At 37.9% G+C, this 23,027-nt stretch overlaps 1 protein-coding gene across 5 annotated transcripts in view; it reads left to right on the plus strand.

Moving 5' to 3' along the window:
- sdt (stardust) overlaps positions 1–23,027 on the plus strand; it is an 851,212-nt gene that overhangs the window by 811,172 nt on the left and 17,013 nt on the right. For all 5 annotated transcript variants that reach the window (XM_067155496.2, XM_067155497.2, XM_067155493.2 and 2 more), the window contains 5 exons: positions 7,039–7,266; positions 8,657–8,902; positions 10,445–10,644; positions 11,810–11,973; positions 17,916–18,080. In XM_067155496.2, coding sequence (XP_067011597.2) covers positions 7,039–7,266; positions 8,657–8,902; positions 10,445–10,644; positions 11,810–11,973; positions 17,916–18,080 — 1,003 coding nt within the window. The remainder of the gene's footprint in view (positions 1–7,038; positions 7,267–8,656; positions 8,903–10,444; positions 10,645–11,809; positions 11,974–17,915; positions 18,081–23,027) is intronic.

Genomic DNA, 23,027 nt, shown 5'->3' on the forward strand with positions numbered 1-23,027 from the left:
GAACGTATAGCAATGCCTCACATGAGATCTAAAACAAAGTGAGGAGAAATTATTTTTCCATGCATTCCTAAAGGGAAGTACTAAAGGATGCATTGAATACGGCATGTTAGGAACCTCGTATGTGGTTTGTGCACATGAGAGGGATAAACTGTTCCTCTAGTTCTTTATGTTATTAGGGAAATAGACGGACTGGAGGAGGATGGAATCCAACATATTGTCTTGGGAAACACTTTTTCAGCTTTGAATTTCATTCATTCAACCTTGATAGTTTCAAAATAACTTAAAATTAGGCTAGTAGACATAGAAATAGAAAAAATCATTTTGGATACTGACAAGTGGGCAAAAATGATAAACCAGCCCCGTGCTGTAGGGGTAGGGCGCCTGTCTCTTATCCAAAGGACCATGATCCATTCTTGGTCAGGTCAGGGATTTTTACCTGGATCTGAGGGCTGGACCTCAGACTAGGGTAATTTGGCTTCTAAGTTTCAGATTTAATTATTAAGCCGTTACTCTTCTGTTATGTCACATGGTGTGAATGGTCAGTTACAGATTATGTCTTTGCTTATATATTTGTGATTTTATGGCTGATGATGACATTATATATGTCGAAACCGGTCCCCAAGATGAATAAAAGGTATTTGTAACATAAACATGTACCTAATTAGTATTGAAAAGGTTGAACCTAATAGATATCTTATCGTTGATCTCAGTTCAATACGGAAACATTAATGAAGTTCATATCTTTAAATACCGGTACTTGGTTGTCCCTTGAATATTTTACTGGGGTTTTTACTGTAGGCCTAGTTCTATAGAAAGTTCCCATTCTGGCAAATGGAAGAGAAATCTCAGCTCAAGGTTCACTCAGACTATGTGAATACAATTGAGGAGCTACAGTATCTGATGGTGAAATAGCGTCCCTATTTGAGAAAGCCAAGAATAATGGCTGAGAGAATTTGTTGTGCCGACAACATGGTGCTTCATTATATGCAGGCCTTTGGCCTGAGGAGTGGTCGCTTGGTAGGCCACGGCTCTTCTTGACTCTTACATCATTGGGGATGAGTGGAGGTTATCCATAATTAAAAGATCACAAGATTAAATCAGAAAGTAAGGGGTTTTCTTTTGCAGCTTAATAGGTGAAAATAAATTAAGTTAAAAGAAAATTATATTTCGGCACTGCTCCTTTATATTTTGACATAAACACCACAGTTATTCACTATATTTACTATAGCATCAGTGTAGGTTCTCCATTCTCCAACGATGAAAAGTGGTGTCCTTCACTATGGTGTCACTAGAAAAGCAGTCTACCCTGTAGATGTTCATTCATTCTCCAAAACAGGTGAAGTCCAAAGTAGCCAAATTTTGGTCTCTAATTTACTAACATCCTTAATGAATGTCGAAAGTGTAGATGGACTGATGGAATATTTCTTTGCAACATTGGATTTCTTGTGAACTTTGTGTGCTTTTTCTGAAGTTGTTAATTTTTTCTTTAAAGACAGTGGCACCAACTTTGGGGGTGGGGCAAGGCGTTGTCTTCGGAGCCTCTAGTTGAGAATTGCAGTATAATAAGATTTAAAAAGAAAGTCCCAAGTCTGGTTCTCTCAGGTTTGCTGCGGGATGGGTTGAGGTGCGCTCACGGGGTTGTACCCAGAAAGTCCGGTGAGCTCACGCTAATGGGTTTGGGAAAAGAGTGGGGGTACTTCCCTCAAAACGTTGCTCAAGCGATGAGCGGACGGGTGACTGAAGTTGACCGACAGCCACGACAGCTACTTGGACTCCTTGGATTTTCCGTAGAAGTAATCAGTGCAAGTAACATGTTTTCCATGTACAGTCAAAAGGGGTGCAGAATTGCAATTTATAGGATAATATAAGTTTTGTAAGTGTGAGTTAACACAATGCGGTCAGAAGTGGAGGTATTTGAGCAAGACATGCTCAAGCCCATTTATGAATGGTAGTAACTTAGTGTTATGTAGGTCTCACAATCACGAACCATGTCGTACAATGAATCAAGAATTCATTTCGAACAGTGTAAAAAGGAGGGTGCATGACGAGATATGTTAACGGCCTCTGAAGTTGCAGAAGTTCATTCACCCACTCTGTCTAGAAGGAAATGAATGAATGAAAAAGATTCACAAACAGTATGACAATTCTGAAGATAATTCAGCAGAGCAGTTTGATTCAGTTGAACAAAGGTACAGATCTCCATTCGTTGCAGTCATAAATAACAATGTTCATTGTTTGGCTCTCCGTTTTGACACATCGTCTTACAAATTCTTACTTGAATCGGACCAGTTTCTACTTGGGAGTGATGCAAACAAGGACAAAATGTTACGGTTCCATAAAGATGATGTAGACTCTGATCATCTTTTCCTTCATTGGGGAATGTTTCATGAGTCATCGCTGAATGAAGGAAAAATAACTGATAACTTAGACGACATTACCAATCACATGAAGAAAGTAGTTCCATTAAGGATTTCCTCTCTGGATTGTTCAGGTTTAAAAAATAGTGATGACAATTCCCATGACAACTTCAACAGATGAGAGGTTTTTCTCAAGCCTTGAAAGACTTGAGACTTCCTTCCATACAACTACAGAACAGCAGAGATTAAATTAATTGAGCCTTCTGCATATACACTCACACAAGGAGGCTGCTAAGGCGTTAAATCTGGAGAAGGTTGCAGATTATTTTATATTAAAAAATGAGATTAGAAAGCGCACATTCCTTCAGAGCGCTACATTCTCAATGGAGACTGTTCAGGCTGTACATCTGGTGGTAGAGCTCTTCCGATTTCGTATCATGAAATGAACAGTATACACTAACAGGACATTTATTCAAAAAATGTATTTATGGACCAAGTTCTAATTCTTTTACTTGTGAATATTTTTATAGCTTTATTCTTTCAAAATATATATTTATGAATCAAGTTTTATTCTCTTGTGAATATTATTGAAAACTCTGTACAGATGATTAGTTCAAGATTAGTACTGTATTTGAGAAACAAGCTCTAGGCTATTATTGTTCTGTTTCTTCTTCTTTTCTGGCCGTATATGCACCCATAAAACGGGCACTCCTGAGCTCACTCAGGGTCGGCTCGTCTGACTCGGAGAGAATATATCCGACGTTCTTGTACCAGATCTAATGGCACTTCACTTTTCCTTAAAGCAGCCTCAGAAGTTTGTTTCCATGTTGCCTTAGGATGCCCTGTTCCTCTCTTTAGTTCGATGACAAGAGCTTTCTGTACTAAATGGTGTTCATTTCTTCTTCTGACGTGACCATACCAGTGAAGCTGTTTTTTCTCTGCCTTGCCCAACAATCGGAGCTGTACATGAGGACAGGCCGGACAAAGGTTCTGTACACTTTGCCCTTTAATTTGACTGGGATCTGCTTATTACACAGAACACCAATAAGAAACCACCATTTCATCTAACCAACACTGATGTGGTGCTGAACATCTGCATCGATATTACCATCAGTTGTGATGTCTGATCTAAGATATTTGAACTTGTCGGTCATCATAAGTGGTTTTCCAGCAAGGAAGACAGTGTTGTGTGGGCACTCTTGCCCTGGTAATAGAAGCCATGTCTCATCACCAGTCACAAGCCTAGCCATGATGTCAGCTGGATCTTGATCACTGCGTTGCAAAAGTCTTCTCCACACGTCCACACGCCTCAGTTTTTTTGTCTGCAGACAAGAGTCTAGGCACCCACGTGGATGACACCTTCCCCAACTGAAAGTGACCGTGCACGATTCACTGCAGGGTATTTTGGCTAATTCCCATGGCTTCCTCCATTTCCGCAAATGTGATGGGTTTATTTCCTTGGATGGTCTGTTCGATCTGGACAATGTTGGCTGGTATTGACACTGTCACATTCCTTCCAGAACTGGTTCCCTTGTCCACCGATGTGTGCCCTGTTTTCCAACCTTCCACCCAGTTGTAAACAGTTTTCCATGATGGCGCATGTTCTCCACAGACTGACACCAAGCGCCGATGAATTTCTGAAGTGGTCACGCCTCCTTTCCATAGGAACCAAGTCATACAGCTCTGTCCCTGATGGTTGCTTTACATGTTGTCTGCTTCTACACTGACAATGTTGTTAGGAAATGGCTATGACGAGTGCATTCGTTGGCCCCTGTGCGTGTGCTGCTACCAAATGGTGGAACAAGACACTAGTTACACGTCACCACTTTCAAAAGTGAAAAGTGAACCATACCCGGACGTACAAAAAATAAAGTGTAAAACAATATAGTACGCCCCTCGTATATATGAATGTTTGCATTAATCATTTCACATGCCTGTGTTCATGTCAGTCATGTCCCGAAGATGACTATTGCTATTTAAGTTTGTCTTCCCTGTTGACTTAGCTGACATACTTGATCTGAGGATACATATTGTACTGCCTGTACAGAATATACTCTCTGCACACTGAAATTGGCAACAAATGACTACAATTTAAACGTTTATGGTACAGAAGATTGTAGCGGTAAAAGATTGACAATAGACTGTAGATGGTATCAGAGATAACAGAATATTTTGAAACGGGTGCAGTTGCTGAGACATTCTATGCTTATCTGTTGCCTCCCATATCTACACATTCCTTGTAATGATGTTTTCAGACGTTGGCTTTGTCCTGGTAGGTCGGGGTATTCCTCCTCCATCATTTTCTCTCAGTCCAGGTTTCTTCTCCATTTTATGGAATGTATCTACCTCACTCTAGGTCTCCCTCTTGCTCTCGTTCCCTTGAACTTCATCTCCATAATCTGTTTTGGTATTCTTTCCTCCTCTATCCTCTTCTTCTTCTTTCTTCCATTTTGGCTATCTAAGGACCACAGAAAGTAACCTATGCATTCACCTTAATCCTTCTTTTCTTGACTTCCATTAGTTCTTCACCCTTTCACTTTGCTGTTTCCTCGTCTCTTGTGTCCAGATGTTATTATTACCTTTCCTCTTTTCCTTCTCCTGGAAACCCTTGGAATTTTGTTTCAATCTTCTGAAAGTTGTTCTGTCTTGTATTACATTGTTTGTTATTCCAATCTCTGACATATCTCTTTTCTCCTTGGATCCACTGGTTGCCATTCTTGCTCTTGTAAACATCTACTGTTATTCATCCTCATTATGTGACCAAAAAATTTAATGCTCCTTTTTCTGAGCATGTCTAACAGTCTTTCATTTTCTTCATCCTCGTATATATCTTTATTCCTCCTGTGTCTAAACTTTTCTTCCTTTGTTTTCAATGGTCCTCAAATTTTCCTCAATATTTCGTTTCTTTTTACTGTATCTCTTCTATTTCACCAGTTTTCATACAGAACATGCATTCTGTGGCATACAGACTCTCTGGTTTGATTACTGTGTTTTAGTATTTGATTTTAGTTTTCCTTGAGAGATTCTTCTTATTGTAGGTATTTTGTAGTGAGTTGGTATGTTAGTTCCAGTTTTCTTGCTCTTGATCTGTTTGCTTTTTTTAACAAGTCCATTAACCCGAATTATTTCACTTAGGTATTTAAATTTATTAACCTTGTTGATTTTCCCATACTCTGTTTTTAGTGCTGTCGGTGAATCCGTACTGGAATATAGGGATGTTTAACAAAGTGTTTTCATATTCCATCCAGCGACTATAAATGCATGTCCAAAACATCTTAGTTTATTCCTACCGAGCTCCATAGCTGCAGTCGCTTAAGAGCGGCCAGTATCCAGTATTCGGGAGATAGTAGGTTCGAATCCCACTGTCGGCAGCCCTGAAAATGGTTTTCCGTGGTTTCCCATTTTCACACCAGGCAAATGCTGGGGCTGTACCTTAATTAAGGCCATGGCCGCTTCCTTCCCACTCCTAGCCCTTTCCTGTCCCATCATCGCCATAAGACCTATCTGTGTCGGTGCGATGTAAAGCAACTAGCAAAAAAAAAAAGTTTATTCCTATCAATTCTCTCATGTTTTCAGTTCCAACTTCCTTTCTAACATTTTTGTTTCTCACCCTGTCTCTCATACCCTGCTTCTCAGGTATTTCATTTTGCTGGCTTGAACACTTCTCTGATTCCTTCTTGTCTCTTCTCAGCCACGTAAGTCAATATAGGTGCACAATACATTTCATACATTCTCTTCATACTTCCTTGGTACTTCCTTATTCCAGACAAGGTTTCTTACACACTCGTAGAATGCATTGCCCTGTTGCACCCTTCTGCTAAGCATCTCCATGTCCAGCCTTCTTCATTAATTTACCCCAGAAGTATTTGAAACTGTTCACAGTTTCAAGGCTTTGACCACCAGTTTTCACAATACCCTTCCCATGTCTTTTTCTTGATACCACCATGACCTTGCTTTCCATTGTGTTGATTTTCATACCGTACTTTTCAATTTTCTCATCCATTGCATCAAGTTGTTCTTGTACTTCTTTACTGTTCCTTCCCCAGACCACAATATCATCTGCAAATAGTAATCACTTCATCTCCCTGTTTCCATATGCTTCCTTTGTCTTCTTTACAAGCAAGTGGAGATAAAGTTTCCGAAATAAATTTGTTCAGCTGGTCATATGTTGTTGAAGGGACATTTATTTCTTTCTTTCTTTCTTTATTTATTTATTTATTTATTTATTTATTTATTTATTTATTTATTTATTTATTTATTTATTTATAATCAGCGCGGCATAACACTAAATTACAAAGATCTGATTTCTTCGTGGTCTGATGAAATCTTCGTACTACTAGCATTTGCTCAAATGAAATTATTTTAAATTTTTTCTAGCGGAACTGTAGACGGTGATTACAAATATTTTCATTCAACTGGGTTGTATCAACATTTGACTATATCAGGTTACTATTCAAAAAGTAAAGACAGGGAGACAATATTATAGAGGTTTATTCATACTGACAATCTTTTGTTTATATCCTGAAGGTGTTTTTTTTTTTAAATATCAAAATTGAGGGATGTATGGAATTTCATCAGTGGTATGGATTAAATAATGCTCAGCCCTGGAATACTGGTAGTTTTAGTAAATGATCAGTTTATTTTAATTATTAATTAGTCTTGTTCTTAATTATGGTTTTAGTGCCTGGATGCGCTGCAGCCATGTTCCCTAGCTGATGCGGCTGAACTGGCTGATCTCCTTACGCGGTATGAGATTGAGGGGCTGCTGCATGCTCACGACGCCATCGCAGCAGCCTCAGCGGCATCAGGGATAACGATGGGCTCCCCATTAGAAGAAGAAACTCCAGCTCAACTCCCAGGAGGTGAAAACATCCGCATCATCAAGATTGAGAAGACCAACGAGCCTTTGGTGAGACTCTAGTTTGCCATTTGTATAAATACTTTTCAATAAAATCCTGACTGAAAAATCATTCAATTTTTCCTAATTAAGCCTTAAAATTGTAAGCTAATTTAAAATTGCACTAAATTTGGGCCAATTGTGATCTTCCATGCATTTTCCTGCATATGAGAGGTCTAATTCTTGACTTGTTTTCTCCACTTCAGCCGATCCATAGCATCCTGAGGGTTGAGTTTCGCGAGATGCATGTTGTCTCTCGCCTTGTCCAGACAACATGTTTGTGGTCGTCCTTGAGGCTGGGGATCCTGTATGTTCATACGATGGGCAGTCTTTGCAGTCGAGATGTCAGCGCTGTAAAGCACATGCCCTTCTATCATAGATGTGATTCCCACATTTTCTCTGTGATTGAGGCAACTTTGAGTGTCGGGCCAAATTTGTCTTCTTATGATCTCCGTACAATCAGTGATGCAGCACCAAGTGTTGGCCATCAGGAAAGGCCTAACTTTCTGAAGGACCCAGCGGCTTTTGGCAGAGAGGCTGTTTCAGGAGGGTGGTGGTCTCTCAGTAGAAATGCTACAGACATCAACTGGCTAGTGTCTATACTGCAAAAGCTGTCTGCTTCCATGTTAGAGATGGCCTAAAGAAAACCTGGGAATTAGTATAAAATGACCTCGGTGACTGACAGAGAGGTATTTTATCATCTTATTACTTTATTAGGCCATTGTCAATATACGAAAATGTCCTCGCCATTGATTTCCATTTGGTTACTGTTGTTGTTGTTGTTGTTGTAACCTTGTTGGCATTATTGGGAAGTAACTCCAATACAAAATTGATACCTCTAAACAACAGTAATATACAAATAACATTAATAATGTACAGGTGTATTACGGAACAGAGTCTTGTTTCATCTTGTTCCATCTTGTTCCTGGCTGTCCAGTATAGGGCTGGTAAATTTCCTCACAGCAAAGATACTGAAATGGTGTCAACCATCAGCTAACGTGAGGTCTCTGCAAGCCATACACAGTGCTTCCCATTCCAAGCCACACTACCTCCTTCAGGATAATATTAACCATCTCGGTAAATCTAATCTTTCTCAGTATCACTACCCATTATTCTTTGAACATTTAAGACCTTAATCTCATTTGACTAAGTGTAATATCAGTTCTTTCTTTCTTTTCTGGATACTTTCCTTTGCCAGTTTCCTCTTTTTCTCTTCAAGTGACATCCTTCCTCCTCCACTGTTTACAGAAATTGATGGGACCAAAAGAAAGTGCTAAAATCTAGGGAAATCTTGTGAATTGAATTTTGTCTACATACATGTGTGATGATTATATATTTGTGCAAAATGTTGCCCTGGATGATTTCCTTAAAATATAATAAGAGCTCCATCTTTCTCTCTTAGGGTGCTACAGTCCGCAACGAAGGCGATGCAGTTATAATCGGGCGTATCGTTCGAGGTGGTGCGGCAGAGAAGAGCGGACTACTCCACGAGGGAGACGAGGTGTTGGAGGTTAATGGCATCGAGATGAGGGGCAAGTCTGTCAACGAGGTGTGCGACATCTTGTCGGGCATGACTGGTACCCTCACCTTCCTCATCGTACCCAAGTCGGCAGCGCGGCCGGCGCTACCCAGCACTCGGGACACATTGGTATGTTGCCGTAAGCTACACACAGCGAAGTCAGTAGATTTTTATGTCTTTACTTTTTATAATTGGCTATTATTGTCCTCAAAGAAGCCTCCACGGTTAAGGCGGCAGCGCGCTGGCCTCTCACTGCTGGGTTCCGTGGTGACTGTGTTAGGCACATATTTGTATGATTTAAGGGAGAAAGAAAGCAGTCTCTTGACGACGACGACTATTACTACTACTACTACTGCCCAGGTTTTTGGCCAGATGCCTTTCCTGACAACCACCCTATGTGGAGGGATGTATTATGTATTTACCCTTGCGTGTTTCACTGGTGGTTAATTGTATGATATAGTGTGTGTAAATGAAGATGTGCATTAAGATGAACACAGACAACCACCCAACACTCAAGCTGGAGAAATTAGCCAGACTTGGCTAAAATCTCTGGCATAGATGGGAACCAAACCCAGCGTCCTCTACACCAAAAGCCACTATGTTAGGTTTGCCACTTTCTTTTTAATAAAAGAGGAAGATCTTTCATTGACTTTTTTCAATAACTCATGCCTTCATAATTTTTACTAAAATGTAATTTTCATTTAAACCTCACACACACACATTTATGTTTTAAAACCTATTGCTTTTAACTTTTAACTTTATGTAGCAATCTTCTCTTATTCTTTAAAAGGTTAAAACACCTCTTTGCAGGCATGCCAAAATTTATTACATTTTGAAGCTCAGATTTTATGAGTTGAGGTGAACACCTGTTCCTAACATAACCACTTTATACTTTCATGGGATATCAGGTTATTAAAAAAATCACTGATACTTTTAGGTGCTAATATGTTTTTCACAAATATTTCTGCCTCTCTCTTGCCACAGGAAAGTGTTTTTTATCTCCCAAGTTGCTTCACATCGCACCAACACAGATAGGTCTTATGGTGACATTGGGACAGGAAAAGGCTAGGAGTGGGAATGAAGCGGCCATGGCCTTAATTAACACACAGCCCCAGCATTTACATGGTGTGAAAATGGGAAACCATGGAAAACCATCTTCAGGGCTGCCAACAGCTGGGTTCGAATCCACTATCTCCCGAATACTGGATACTAGCCGCACTTAAGCAACTGCAGCTACCGAGCTCAGTAAAGGAAAGTTCTACAGCTGTTTCTAAACTCGTGAATATACACGACATCAATTTATTGCCGCAATCAAAACTTGTATAACAGAAACAATAATAAAAAAGTTAATAATCAAAAGGATGTGTGTTTTTGTTATATTAAGAATTGTTATGGGTTCTACACCAACCAAGAATTTTTTTAAAAAGATGAAGAAGAAAGTGCTGAATGGGGAAATAAAAACTGTAAGGCTAAATTAACAGGTTTTTTTTATTTTTTAAAGTAAGATTATGCCTGGCAATCCTACACTATGCTCACCATTCAGACAAGGATGGATAACATTCCTACTATCTGATGCTTTTGTGGTTAAATGACTATAGCAGTAACTGTGTACATAACTTCTTAATAAATTATTATTAATCATATTTATACTAAATACCCCATTCTTTTTAGCTTCATATGAAGGCTCACTTCGATTATGACCCCGAAGAAGACCTTTACATTCCGTGCCGAGAGCTGGGCATCAGCTTCCAGAAGGGAGACGTTCTGCACGTCATCAGTCAAGAGGACCCCAACTGGTGGCAAGCGTATCGCGAGGGTGAAGAGGACCAAACACTAGCTGGACTGATACCCAGTCGCTCCTTCCAGCACCAGTAAGTAAACTTATTGTTGTATAGATTTATATACAGGGTTTTGGACATTATTAGTAGAGTTCTTGATTTATGACAATTTTAAATCCAAAACTTAACATTTTAATGTTACATTTGACTTGTTTTAATGCTTTAGTTTTGTTAGTACATTATTGGTAGCATATTGATTACAAATAAGGATTTACTGTAGTTAACACTACCAAATAAACCACCATACCCTTTTGTATCTTATAATAATGTTCAATAATACTAATTATCAGGTTTGCTTATCATTTCTTTTACATTATGTTCTAAACTAGATATTCCTAGACATGATTCCTAGTCAGGCTGAGTAGCTCAGAAGGTAGAGGAGCCCTTCTGGCCCCAGCTTGGCAGGTTCGATCCTCAGTGCGGTGGTATATGAAGGTGCTCAAATACGTCAGCCTCATGTCGATAGATTTACTGGCACATAAAATAACTCTGATGGGACAAAATTCTGGCACACTGGAGTCTCCGAAAACTGTGAAAGTAGTTAGTGGGACGTAAAACCAATAACATAGGTGATCCTAATAGAATGGATAACCCATATTGGACATTCCATATATTGGACTAAGAAACCGCAAATAATGAATGTGTATTTTTTTTAGATTTTGAAAAAGTTTTAGAAAAGTGTCAGAATTAAGTCATTACCATAATTACACTGATTGAGAGTTTGTTGAAGCACACGAGTATTTTCATCTCTCATGGTTTCTTCATCAGGGTGCGAGACAAACTTGGCTTTGTGAAAGCATTGCTTCTGCAATCCAAATTACAGCCTTGAGGTCAGGGGCAGACATTTTCGGGCCAAATGCTATCTCGGCCATCTTAGATCCATTTAGAATACAGATGTTCTGTAAAAGGTTTACATATTTTTTTCCATTATAGTAGCAAAATTTCCTTCCATTTCAGCGTCAGACAGGTTCCACTAAATGCACGTAAACTTACATGAATATTAAACCATTATTAATGGTACTGTGAAAATTCTCTTATAATGACTGATTTCCAGGTCATAAAGATTCCACTAAAGGCAGGTTTCACTGTAATATAATAATAATAATAATAATAATAATAATAATAATAATCATCATCATCATCATACAGATTGTAAGAGTTTAGCTCTTATTTTTGTAAGTGCGTTTTCTTCTTTCAGACGTGAATCAATGAAGCAGACGATAGCAGGTGACAAATTGACCAGGGAGAAAACTAAGAAGGCTGGTACTTTGTTGTGTGCGAAGAAGAATCCCAAAAAGAAAAAGAAGAAACTTCCATACAATGACGGTGGCTACCCTCTGTACGCTACGAGTACAATCGACGGTGAGTACTGCTGGCTGGTTCTTACAGGATTGGGACTGAATGGGGGGGGGGGGGGGGGGGGAAGAAAGAACTAGAATAATTGGGAAGTTTAAATGGACAATCGAAGGAAAATTTTGGGAGCAGAGTATTTGATCCATAAAACTGATCACAATATTAACAGTATGTGCATGATGTGTTGTACCAGCATGTAGTGTAGTAGTAGTAGTAGCAGCAGCATTCCTGCCCCTTACCCAGAGGTCCTGGGTATTGATTCCTGGCAAGGATGTTTTCACGCTGACCATGTGACACTTTAAAATATACAGCATACCTGTTTGGGCAGCAGTCTTTTTGCCAAGCCAAGGTCCTTATTGGGTTTTGTGTGTCTTGATAAGTTCTGAAGAACCATTTCAAAAATGAAACGTCCTGGTATTGGTAATTGTGAAAAGCAAGGGTAGTACCATGCAGTTGGTGTTAATAACAGCATTTAAACTTTGAATGCTGGCAATAAAGATCTTTACTACCTCAGTCACTGTTTATATTTGCCTCAGAGTATTGGAGCAACAAAGTGTTCATATTCTTCTCTTTTGAGGAAATTCACCTCGCTATCAATATATCTGCCAATAATGTTTGATGGAAAGAAATAGATAAGAATTTCTCTGGAAGATATGTAGCACATTTTTAGTGCTTGCTCACACATGAGATGCCAGATGTTATGTTCTTGTTTTTTAAAAAGCTCTGTCCAACATGTTGGTCTTCAAGACACCAGTCTATCAAGCTATGTGTTACACAGTGGCAAAGCGTGCTAGTATCCACTGTTACCACTGGTAACAGTTTGAAAATATAAAAATCAGATATTCTTTAATATTAATGTTTTTGTTTCTTTGCCTGAACATGTCGCGAAACTCTATTGCAGTAGTCTGCCACCGTCAAAGCCGAGTGAGAGGCTGGTACCACTCCATGCAGTGGTTACGCATTGAATCTCTTCTAACAGCTAGGCGAGTATTACTGCGCGAGACACTGGGATGTATCCTACTACGTTCTCTGCTCATGTTACCACAGTGGAAAGTGGAAACAAAAGCTTATAACGTCGGTGCTGAGCTTTTCCGTCTGTTCGTTCCACCGCGCTCAACAGTGCATTGTTATATTATTGTGTTATTGTTTTCTATTATAATATGATGTGACTTCTCTTGTTAAAGTGCAAATTTATATTTAATTTATGTTAGGTAAGAATAGCCTATAGGACTGCACAACATATTAAACATTAAAATGACTGCTGTCGCTTCCACCTCAAAAATAAGTGAGTTGGCGGGCTCAGAATGTTCATGTATAATAGAAAGCTTAATGAACACGCCATTTTCATTGAGAACTTTCGAAGAAAAGAAAAACATAATTGAACCCACACCTTCTCTTAAAGATTTATTCAAGGAATCGAAAAGAACATTAGGATATTTTCATGACTCGTGGTACATAAATCTGGACTGGTTATGTGGTTGTGCAAAAATGAATAAACTGTACTATTGGCCATGTATTCTATTTTCCTCAGAAAATAATGCTTGGAATTAAGGCGGTGTGGACAATTTAGATAGTTTCAGAGTTTTAAAGAGACGCCATGAGGTGTCTCAAGCACACATCAACGCTGTTGCCATTATGATTCAGTTCGGAAAGTCCAGAATAGAGTCCTGTTTGAGTACAGCTTACAGAAAGAAAACTGACGAGCATAATAAGCCAGTAAAAGATAACAGGTACAGTATATTGTGAGCACTTTAATAGATACTGTGTGTTTTCTTTCAAAGAAAGGATTACCTTCCAAAGGTCATCAAGAAACTGAAGAATCTGATAACGGAGGTAATTACAGGGAGTTACTAGCATTAATTGCTAAGAAAGATGACGTATTTCGGCACCACTTAGAAACATCTACAGTTTCCTCAGGACATTCATCTGATATACAAAATTATATTATTGAAGCCATAGCTACTTTTATGACCAGCAAAATTAAAGATAAGGTTAAGAAAGCAAACTTTATTTCCATTATGTTGGATGAGTACAGACATTTCTAACAGAGCACAACTCTTGACTGTATTTAGATATGTTAGTCTCAAAGGCAAAATTCAAGAGAAATACTTGACATTCAGTGATGTAAGCGGTGACCGTTCAGCTGTTTCTCTCTCTCTTAAATATCTCTTTAGAGTGTTACAAGAATTTCAGTGCGGTGAAAAGTTAGTAGCAGAAACATTTGATGGCGCAGCAGTGATGGCAGGACAGAGCAGTGGGTTGCAGAAGTTAGTCAGGGATAAACACGACCAGGCTATATTTGTTCACTGCTATGGTCATAGGCTCAACTTGGTATTAAAGCAATCTGTTAACCGCATCAAGGAATGCAAAGTATTTTTTCAGACCTTGTCCGGGTTAGCAGGGGTTTATTTAATCATCCCCAATAAGGGCCGCTGCTCTTAACAAAGTAATATAGAGATGATTACCAACAATAGTGCCTACCCGATGGATATATGCTGGTAGGCTCGTTGAAGTTGTGTCCTCTCTCTATACAGATCTCCTTGAATTCTTCAGAGAAATGAAAGATAACGCAGACGAATGGGACGGTGGAGCGAGAATTCAAGCTAAGGGTTACTATGTTACCGTGCAAGACTTTAATTTCTATTTCCTATTAAATTTATTTGCTGAAGTGTTTCCTCAATGTGATGTTCCATATCAGATCCTTCAGTAAAAAATATGTGATATTGCCTTCTACTCCAAAGAGATCCAGCAATTTAAAGCATTTTTGCAGACAACCAGAAATAATTTTGAAACTATGTGGTCAAAGTTGCAAGACAATGAAAGGAGGCAAGATTACCCTCAAAAGCGCCAGAGAATTGATTTTATAGGAACTAAGAAAACATCCTATCTCTGATTGTATTTAGAAATAATTGAAATCATATCCATGCAACTATCAGATAGATTTTCTGATATTAACAAGCTGGAGTTCCTTCAGTTAATTGATTTTGACCAGTTTAATAATTTTGCAAAGGAGTTCCCAGACAGTGCCTATCAGTCATTAGTGAAGACCTATGGGCAAAATTTTGACTGCATGAAACTTAAAAGTGAACTGTCTGTCCTCTGCATGAAGCTGGACCTTGTGTAAAATAATGCATATGACCTCTAGCAATATTTGCACACCAGTGGTCTTAAAAAAGCATATCCAGAAGCAATGAAATTGATTGACCTCATTCTCACCATCCCGGCAACTAGCGCTTCCGCTGATAGAAGCTTCTTGGCCTTAAAAAGGATCCACACCTTCCAAAGAAATTCACAAGTACAGGACAAGCTCTCTGCACTTTCTTTAATTGTGATTGAGAAGAAATTTTTAGTGACATAATGAAGAGGCCTAATTTCTGTGATGTTGCGAAAGATGTTTTTGATGCCACAACATGCCGTCGTATCGAGCTGAAGTACAAATAGGAAATACTTAGGTAAGCCTTGAATCTCCGTTAGAAATTAATATTAAACTTTAGGTGTTCAATATATGATGTGCCATTTCATCATTTTCAAATAATGTTATCTAATACAAAAATAATAGCAATTATCAAGTCTTTCACTTGTATTAAATGACATCTGTACTGCTCACAAAAATGCTGCAGTGCGGGTGACAATTTACTCTCCAAAGGAGTGTGGTAACACTTTTCAAAATGTCACACGTTGCCACTGGTGTTACACTTAGGTCAATGTCAAAATTAATAAGGATATCAAAGAAAAGGGAAAAAAGAAAACAAATACGGTACCAATTAGGAAATTCTGAATTTGATTTTCATATAGTGTTTTAAACAATAATTCTGGAATGTACTAATCTAGCTACACAAATTATGCAATCAGAAAATGTAGATCTTGATAAAGCTTATTCTGTTCTTGAGAATGCAGGTGGTAATTTATCTGTCTGCCGAATCATTTTGAAGAAGCATGTTAGTAGCTTTGGTGAAGGATTTAGAGAATTTCAGCACAATGTTGAAAATATGAGGATCGAAAACGTGAAGAGAAAAAAAATATTTAAAGTATTTGCAAATTTATTCCTGAGCCTTGTGGTGATTTTTCTACCTGGCACACTAGCAAAGTCAACAGTAACTGAGAAGACAAAATACTGTGTAGTCGACATACTTTGTCCTTGTGGCAGCCTCCGCATGGGGGAAGTTGTAATAATAATAACAAAAGACTACTAGGTGAAAAAGAATATTTTAGAATCACATTTTTAATGGCTGTTGGGATATTATTTTAGCTCTGCTAATAACAGAGTTGAGGTTATGAATAATGTTAACCTTATCTTCAAAATAATTTCACCAAAGTTTCTAAATTCTGTTTACGGCGAAGAGTTCGATAATGCAGCAGAAGATTTGCCAAATGAATACAAGGAATATTTATTCATTGAATTCCCAGACCAGGTACAGTAGTAGATTTTGGAAACTCTATAACCTTTGTAACTGACTTAACAAAGTTATTAGTAGTAGATAACTGAACTGTAGGTGCTATGTCTCACACTTATGCATAGTGTTTTACCTGTTTCTAACTCTTAATGTAACTGTTTCTTCTGCCAAATGATCATTTTCGAAGTTGAAAGTTGTAAAGAATTTTCTATGAAATGATATGGCCCGGGGCAACTAAGTGAACTCAGCATCCTCAGTATCAAAAATGAAAGGACTAGATCTATTGATGTCAGCAAAAACATCAGTACTGCCTTTGCATCCCAGAAAGCACACTGCATGATCTAGTTTCATTTGATTCTAATGTGAAAGGTTTCAGAAATATAAAAATAAAACATAGCTTTTACTTATTTTTGTCGTATTTCAATCCCTACAAAATATTTGATATATATTAAAGAAATATTATTGCATTAAAGTTTATGCTTGTATCTATTGCAGTTAAATGAGTGTGTTATTGCTTGGTTTTATACATTATTTTTGAAGGGACTCAATCTTGTTTTCTGCTGCAGGGCCCATATCATAGTCATTATGCAGCTGGAGAACGCACGCCTACAAATTTCTTGATTCACAGCAGAGCCACCCTCTGTAGTAACTGTTATCTTAGTCTTTGATAGTCTGTGACAACTGCCATCTGGATAGTGAGGATCATTGTCTCCAACATGACCTTACGACTAGGCATACAACTCCCATGCAATTTGCTTGTCAATATTTGTCAGAGCCATTTTGTAATTCTTTCACTTCATTTTACCAGTAGTTCTATAACATGCGGGTTACATACCATGTTTCTACATACCATTAATGGCAATCAAAGACAGTAGAGAATGGTGGAAATTTACTTGGACAAAATGCAAAAACACAACACGTCAAAATAGAAATTAAAAAAATGAATTTCCAAGAAAGGGATAGACTTTCCAACAGTGTAATGCACACTTGTATAAGCAATAATAGAATAAACACTTGACAATACTCTTTGCAACACAGACATATGAAGAGCATCTCACTCCAGGCAGTAATGCACAAGAACCAGGTCGACACTCTCAAAGACTACAGTGTTCCTAGAGTGTGGCTCTACCGTGAACTGCACAGTTTGTAGGGGCATGCTTTGTTTGAAGGCTACAGACGGTTGCAAACATAATAATTTGCTCGTGTTACTTTGGACCCATCTCTGTTCTGTGCATTGGGTTTCCTCAGGATTCTCGTCGACATCTGCGCAACTCTCCCTCGTCGGACAATGTTTTAGAGTTGCCCTGTGTTGACAATTTACTGGAGTTATAAAGGCTGGTACATTCTCAGTTGTACAAAATTACGCTGACATTTAATCATAATACGTAATTGTTACTGTGTGCAAAGTATATCACTTTTTTGTGACAGGCTTTTGATTTATTTAAGAGAAATTCCCTTAATATAGGCCTACTACTGCTATAAATGAAAACTGTATAAATATACAATTCCTTATTACAAGTATGTATTTTTAGTAGAATGCTTCTCTTTGATTCCCAGACTACGATGCAGATGAGATCCTGACCTACGAAGAGGTGGCACTGTACTACCCAAGGGCCAACCACAAGAGGCCAATCGTGCTCATAGGTCCTTCTAACATTGGACGACACGAACTTCGACAGAGGCTTATGGAGGATGCAGAGCGGTTTGCTGCTGCCATTCCACGTAAGATCTGTTACTTTAGTGCACAGAAGCATAACCAAATACACAGTTGCAAATCAGATTATTTAGTAGTAGTACTTTGATACAGCTCTCCAGGTCACTACGTTCACTGCTTATCTCCACTGTCCTGCAAAGCCCACTGAACAAATCTTGGATGACTCACGGTATGTCCTACCTCATCCTTTGTCTAATGAGAATTTGTCAAATCATTCTTCTCTCACAAACTTGATTCATTATGCCATTTGTGGTTTGATGCACTCGTTTTATCTTAAATGTTCTTCTAAAATGCCACATTTTAATGAATTCTGTTCTTGTACCTTCTGCACCAGTTATAATCTATATTTCAGATCTGTGCAATACTACATTCCATACATTTTCTGATACTATGCAGCAAATTTTTAAGACGTGATTTTGTGTGAATCTCTGGCTATCCAGACAAAGGGATCTGATATCAGAGCAATATCTTTGTGAACATTTTGAAATGGAAAACCACATTCCTTTTAAATGCCCAGTCAGACAGTTAGGTATCTATGCAAAGGGTTAAAAATATTTGCAGGATTCCAGCAAGATATAGCAGATATTTTAGATTCAAGAGACCAAATAGACTGTATCACTATTGATCTGTCCAAAGCTTGATAATACACTTTTTAAGAGATGTATTGGTCCACCTTTTCAATACTAGTTGATATCCACTAAATTTAAATGGGATTCAGTCATACTAATTAATGCAGTTAGCTCGAGCAACACTTCAAGTTGGGAGTGGTTTGAAGCAGGGCCAACTTGTTGGTCTTGTTTGAAGGTGCTGTTGAAGTTGATTAGTGATACCTGTTGACTCTCAACTTCGATTGGTGTAAAGTAAACAAATGTTCAAGTTCGAAACGAAAGGGGAGAATGTGTTTTCACAATAAGTGCACATATAATGTGGCCGATAACATTTCTTAACTCGTTAGAAGTAAAGGCTGAACTAGATTAAGGCTTACTTTAATACTATGTACTGAAATGAAATAAGAATGCGATATTTCCGAAGATACAACGGTGTGCATCCCTGATTTCAGAGGTTTGGTTATATATTCTAATATCTAGTTAAATTTCAGAAAGGCTGTTTCCACATACATTTCTAGTGAACAGGTTATCATTACTGGAGATCGAAATATGTTTTCATGATACACGCTCGCTTAAGTTAGGTACCTAAGAAAAATAGGATGTTTGTCACAGAAGTCTCTGGAGTGATACTATTACAACTTTTAAGAATGAAATTGAACGTACATGTTTATATGGTACTGGAATTAGAAAATAACTAACAAGTACTAATAAAATCGTAAATTTTGAACTATCTGATTGCCATTTCGTACCGATTTAAATATACTTTTAAAAAACCTTTTCCAGCCTATGCAAAAAATTAGATATAATGGACTTCTACTGCATTAACCCTATGGGTTCCCAATTAATTTCCTCCCTACATCTTGCACAGGTCCAGTTTAACATTAGGCAAATATGGGAAGGAAATACATAAGCAAAATGGTGAATTTTTACATTAAAATCATGTTAACAAAATTATCTGAAATATTTTGTGAAGGTGTGGTACTCCAGAGGCATTTGTTTGGGTGTAGGCAGGGGGTCCCTGGACAGGTCTCACAATAAAATGATGTCCCATTTCTGCCTCCTTTCACTTTCCTGTCAGAAAACACGGCACAGTCCTTAGTTTTTTGGCCACATAAGCATCTATGATACGTAGCTTCCCACTCAGACGAATTTCTTCATCACAGTTTCTCCATCGGCCAGGCTTATGGGTATTTTGTTTTGTAACGCCCCCATATAAGTCCCATGATAATTTTATCCCCAAGAGACTTGTGACTTACTTCAGGCTTATTCTCTGCCTTGTAGTGCATATAATATATTTGAAAACTGTTCACTAAAGCTACCGGCTTCTTTCCTGTGTTAGGAAGCGTGTATTCCGTAGCACTGTTATGAGAATACTTTGAAAAATCGCACAGTCGCCATCATTCTTCACCCCCTACATCGCCGTTTTCGCCACTGTCTTCCACCTCAGTTTCCTACTTCTCACTCGAAAAATTGTTTTCAGATTCGGAGATACTAATTTCTCTTTCAGAATCGGTCAACAAAACAATGTCATGTCCATAATATCATCAGGTTCCATGCTGTGACTGGTGGACGCCATCTTGATAACAAAATAATATAAACACAACAGCGACAAACTATCTCTAAAGAATAAGCAAGTCAGTTAAAACCATGGCCGGACTACAGTACACTAAGGCCGTGACATTGGAGATCTGACAGCGTCGCTTGGAGTCAAGCATGTGACTTCTGTGTTCGTAATTTGTAAACACGTCTAACATGGTGTATCATTATATTTTCTGTTGAGCGTGAATTAACTTGATGGCATTGTTTTGAATTCAGAGTACTGTATACTGAAGATATTTTATGTGTTATAGTTTTAAAAATTAACCTACACGCTATTTGGTATCCTGGAACGACATTAATTTACGGCAAAGGTGAACTTTCTCATGTTGCAATATGTATAATAGTGACAATCCATATAGTTTTTAAAGCCATGTGTTTGTATTTTTAAAATTGAGTGGTTTAAAAGATCAGCATGATAGTGTTATTTTATTTTACGTTGCACAAGTATGACAACCACAACTAAAGTAAGGCTTAATTTCAGATGCACTTTGCTCCTGAAGATGTGGAAATATTTGAGACTTATTCACATTTGAGACATTGATCACAATGGTAAAAGGAAAACAAGGAAAAAAGATAGGCCTACATTAAAGTCTGGTGCTCTCCCTAGGATTTTCCCAAACCTTCCTTATTATTTAACCAAGAGAGGAGAAGAAATTCAGAAACTTCTTGAGCAAGACAAACTTGTAGATTTTGTAGCCTTAAAAGATTGTGAAACCCTCCTTGCTGACTGTTTAGGAAACAGATGGTTGACAGAAAATAATGAAAATGAATTTGTATTTTACACTCTGTCAATCAATGAGGTACCAAAAGCTGAGGTAGCATTAAAAGTGTCAGTGTTGTTGGAGCTATCAGTGTTTGTGAAAGGGAAAAATGTAGGTAAGGATGATCCCTTATTAAAGGGAAAGTTACAGAAGTGGTGACAACTCAGGGACATTCTGAACAATTATTGTGTATGTCATGCAAATAATGAGCTGGAACCTCAGATGCGTTACAAGAAAATGGTTAACCATACCAAAGGCCAGCTGTCAGATCTTGAGACTTTCATTGAATCTCACTCAGATGAAGAATTTCCAGACTCAAAACAAGCAGTGTTTTTAAGCCATCAGTTTCAACTCCTGTGTGTGTCCAAGAAGTTATATTCCTGCCTTCTTCTTCAGTTTTCATTTCTAATTTACTATATATCTTATGCTGCTATTCACAGTCAAAACATTATGTTCCTTCCTCATTCTAGACATCTCCAACGCATAGCAAATGCATTACATGTGTCTCTTGATCAAGATAATGACAGTTTTCTTAAGAGTATAGCACGTGGTCTTTCTGTAAGACATTGATATGTAAATCTCCTTTTGGATGAAATGTATGTGAACTCATATTGCCAGTATAAGTCAGGTGTTGTGCATGGCCATGCTCAGAATCAAACAGGAAAATTAGCTAGAACCATTCAGGCCTTTATGATAAGTTCTGTTTTTGGGAGTGTTTCTGCTGTAGTTGCACTGTTGCCAGTAAAAAATTTAACAGGTGATGACTTAGCTAACTTGACAAAAACAAAAAAACAAAACTGTAAGTACTGTCCAAAATGCAGTTTTACTGTGATTAGCATTATTTCTGATAATAATTGGATAAATTGCAACGTGTTTTCTGTTCTAGGTGGAAGTTTAAATTATAAGATGCCCAACCCAAAGTGTGATTTGTTTATTTACTTTTTATTTGGTACTGTTCATCTCCATAAATCTGTCAGAAATAAATCGTTAAATCTGTGTGATGAAGCTAAAATCTTCTTTTATCCCAGATTTGATCCTGTCGTTGATCATGGTTGTTCAGTTTCCAAAGCCCACTTTTCAGTGTTGAGAGAATTGAGAATTGTACAAGTTAGAGTTCAATAAGTTATTGAAGTATGCCTCTAGACTTAATTACAAGTCAGTATTTCCATCAGTCATAGAGAGGCAGAACGTGGCTCTTGCATGTAATATTTTTTGTAACGAGACAATTACAGCAGTGTCTACAAGGGGCTATTCTGAAGTAGAACATTTTCTTAACTTGATTAATAGATGGTGTATAGTTATGAACATTAAAAGCAAGTCAATTAGAAGCAGAAAGAGAGAAGTGGATGCTTCTCCGTTCACATCAAGAGATGATATCAGATTATAGTTTCTTGAAGAAATTGTGAATTGGTTGAGGACATGGTTTAATATGACCTTGCAATACGGTTGACTTTCAGTAGACACTTTCAGGGCTCTCATACAAACAACAAGGGCCATGATTGAGTTGATAAGCTTTTGTTTAGATCTGCCAGGAAAGTTTCAAACCGATAAACTTGAGAAGAAATTTAGTTCTTATAGACAGTTGTGTGGTGTCAATTATAATGTATCTGTTTTACAAGTTTTTGAAGCTGAGAAGAAGATAAGAGTGCAGTGTTTTTGCTAGGATTAAGGTCTGCAAAATATAAAAAAATATATTTGAGCAAGGATATGTTTGAAATAGATTCCGATTCATTGAACATAACTGACAAAACACATATATGCAGTGAATTTTCCAGTGTGCTTGTTAAGGTAAATGGAATAGAAGTAGACTTCGATAACATGTTTCCTATCATTTACATTTCAGGCTATGCAGTGTTTAAGCTAGCCAATAAACTTAATTGCAGGTACTGTATCTCGAACATCTCGAATGAAATAGTGGAAAATGACATGTTTAATAGCTTAAACAGAGGTGGGTTATCGGTCCCTTTAGAATTGCTCTTAAATGTGT

This window comes from Anabrus simplex, chromosome 11 (genome assembly GCF_040414725.1).
Source record: "Anabrus simplex isolate iqAnaSimp1 chromosome 11, ASM4041472v1, whole genome shotgun sequence".
Classification (NCBI taxonomy): Eukaryota; Metazoa; Arthropoda; class Insecta; order Orthoptera; family Tettigoniidae; genus Anabrus; species Anabrus simplex.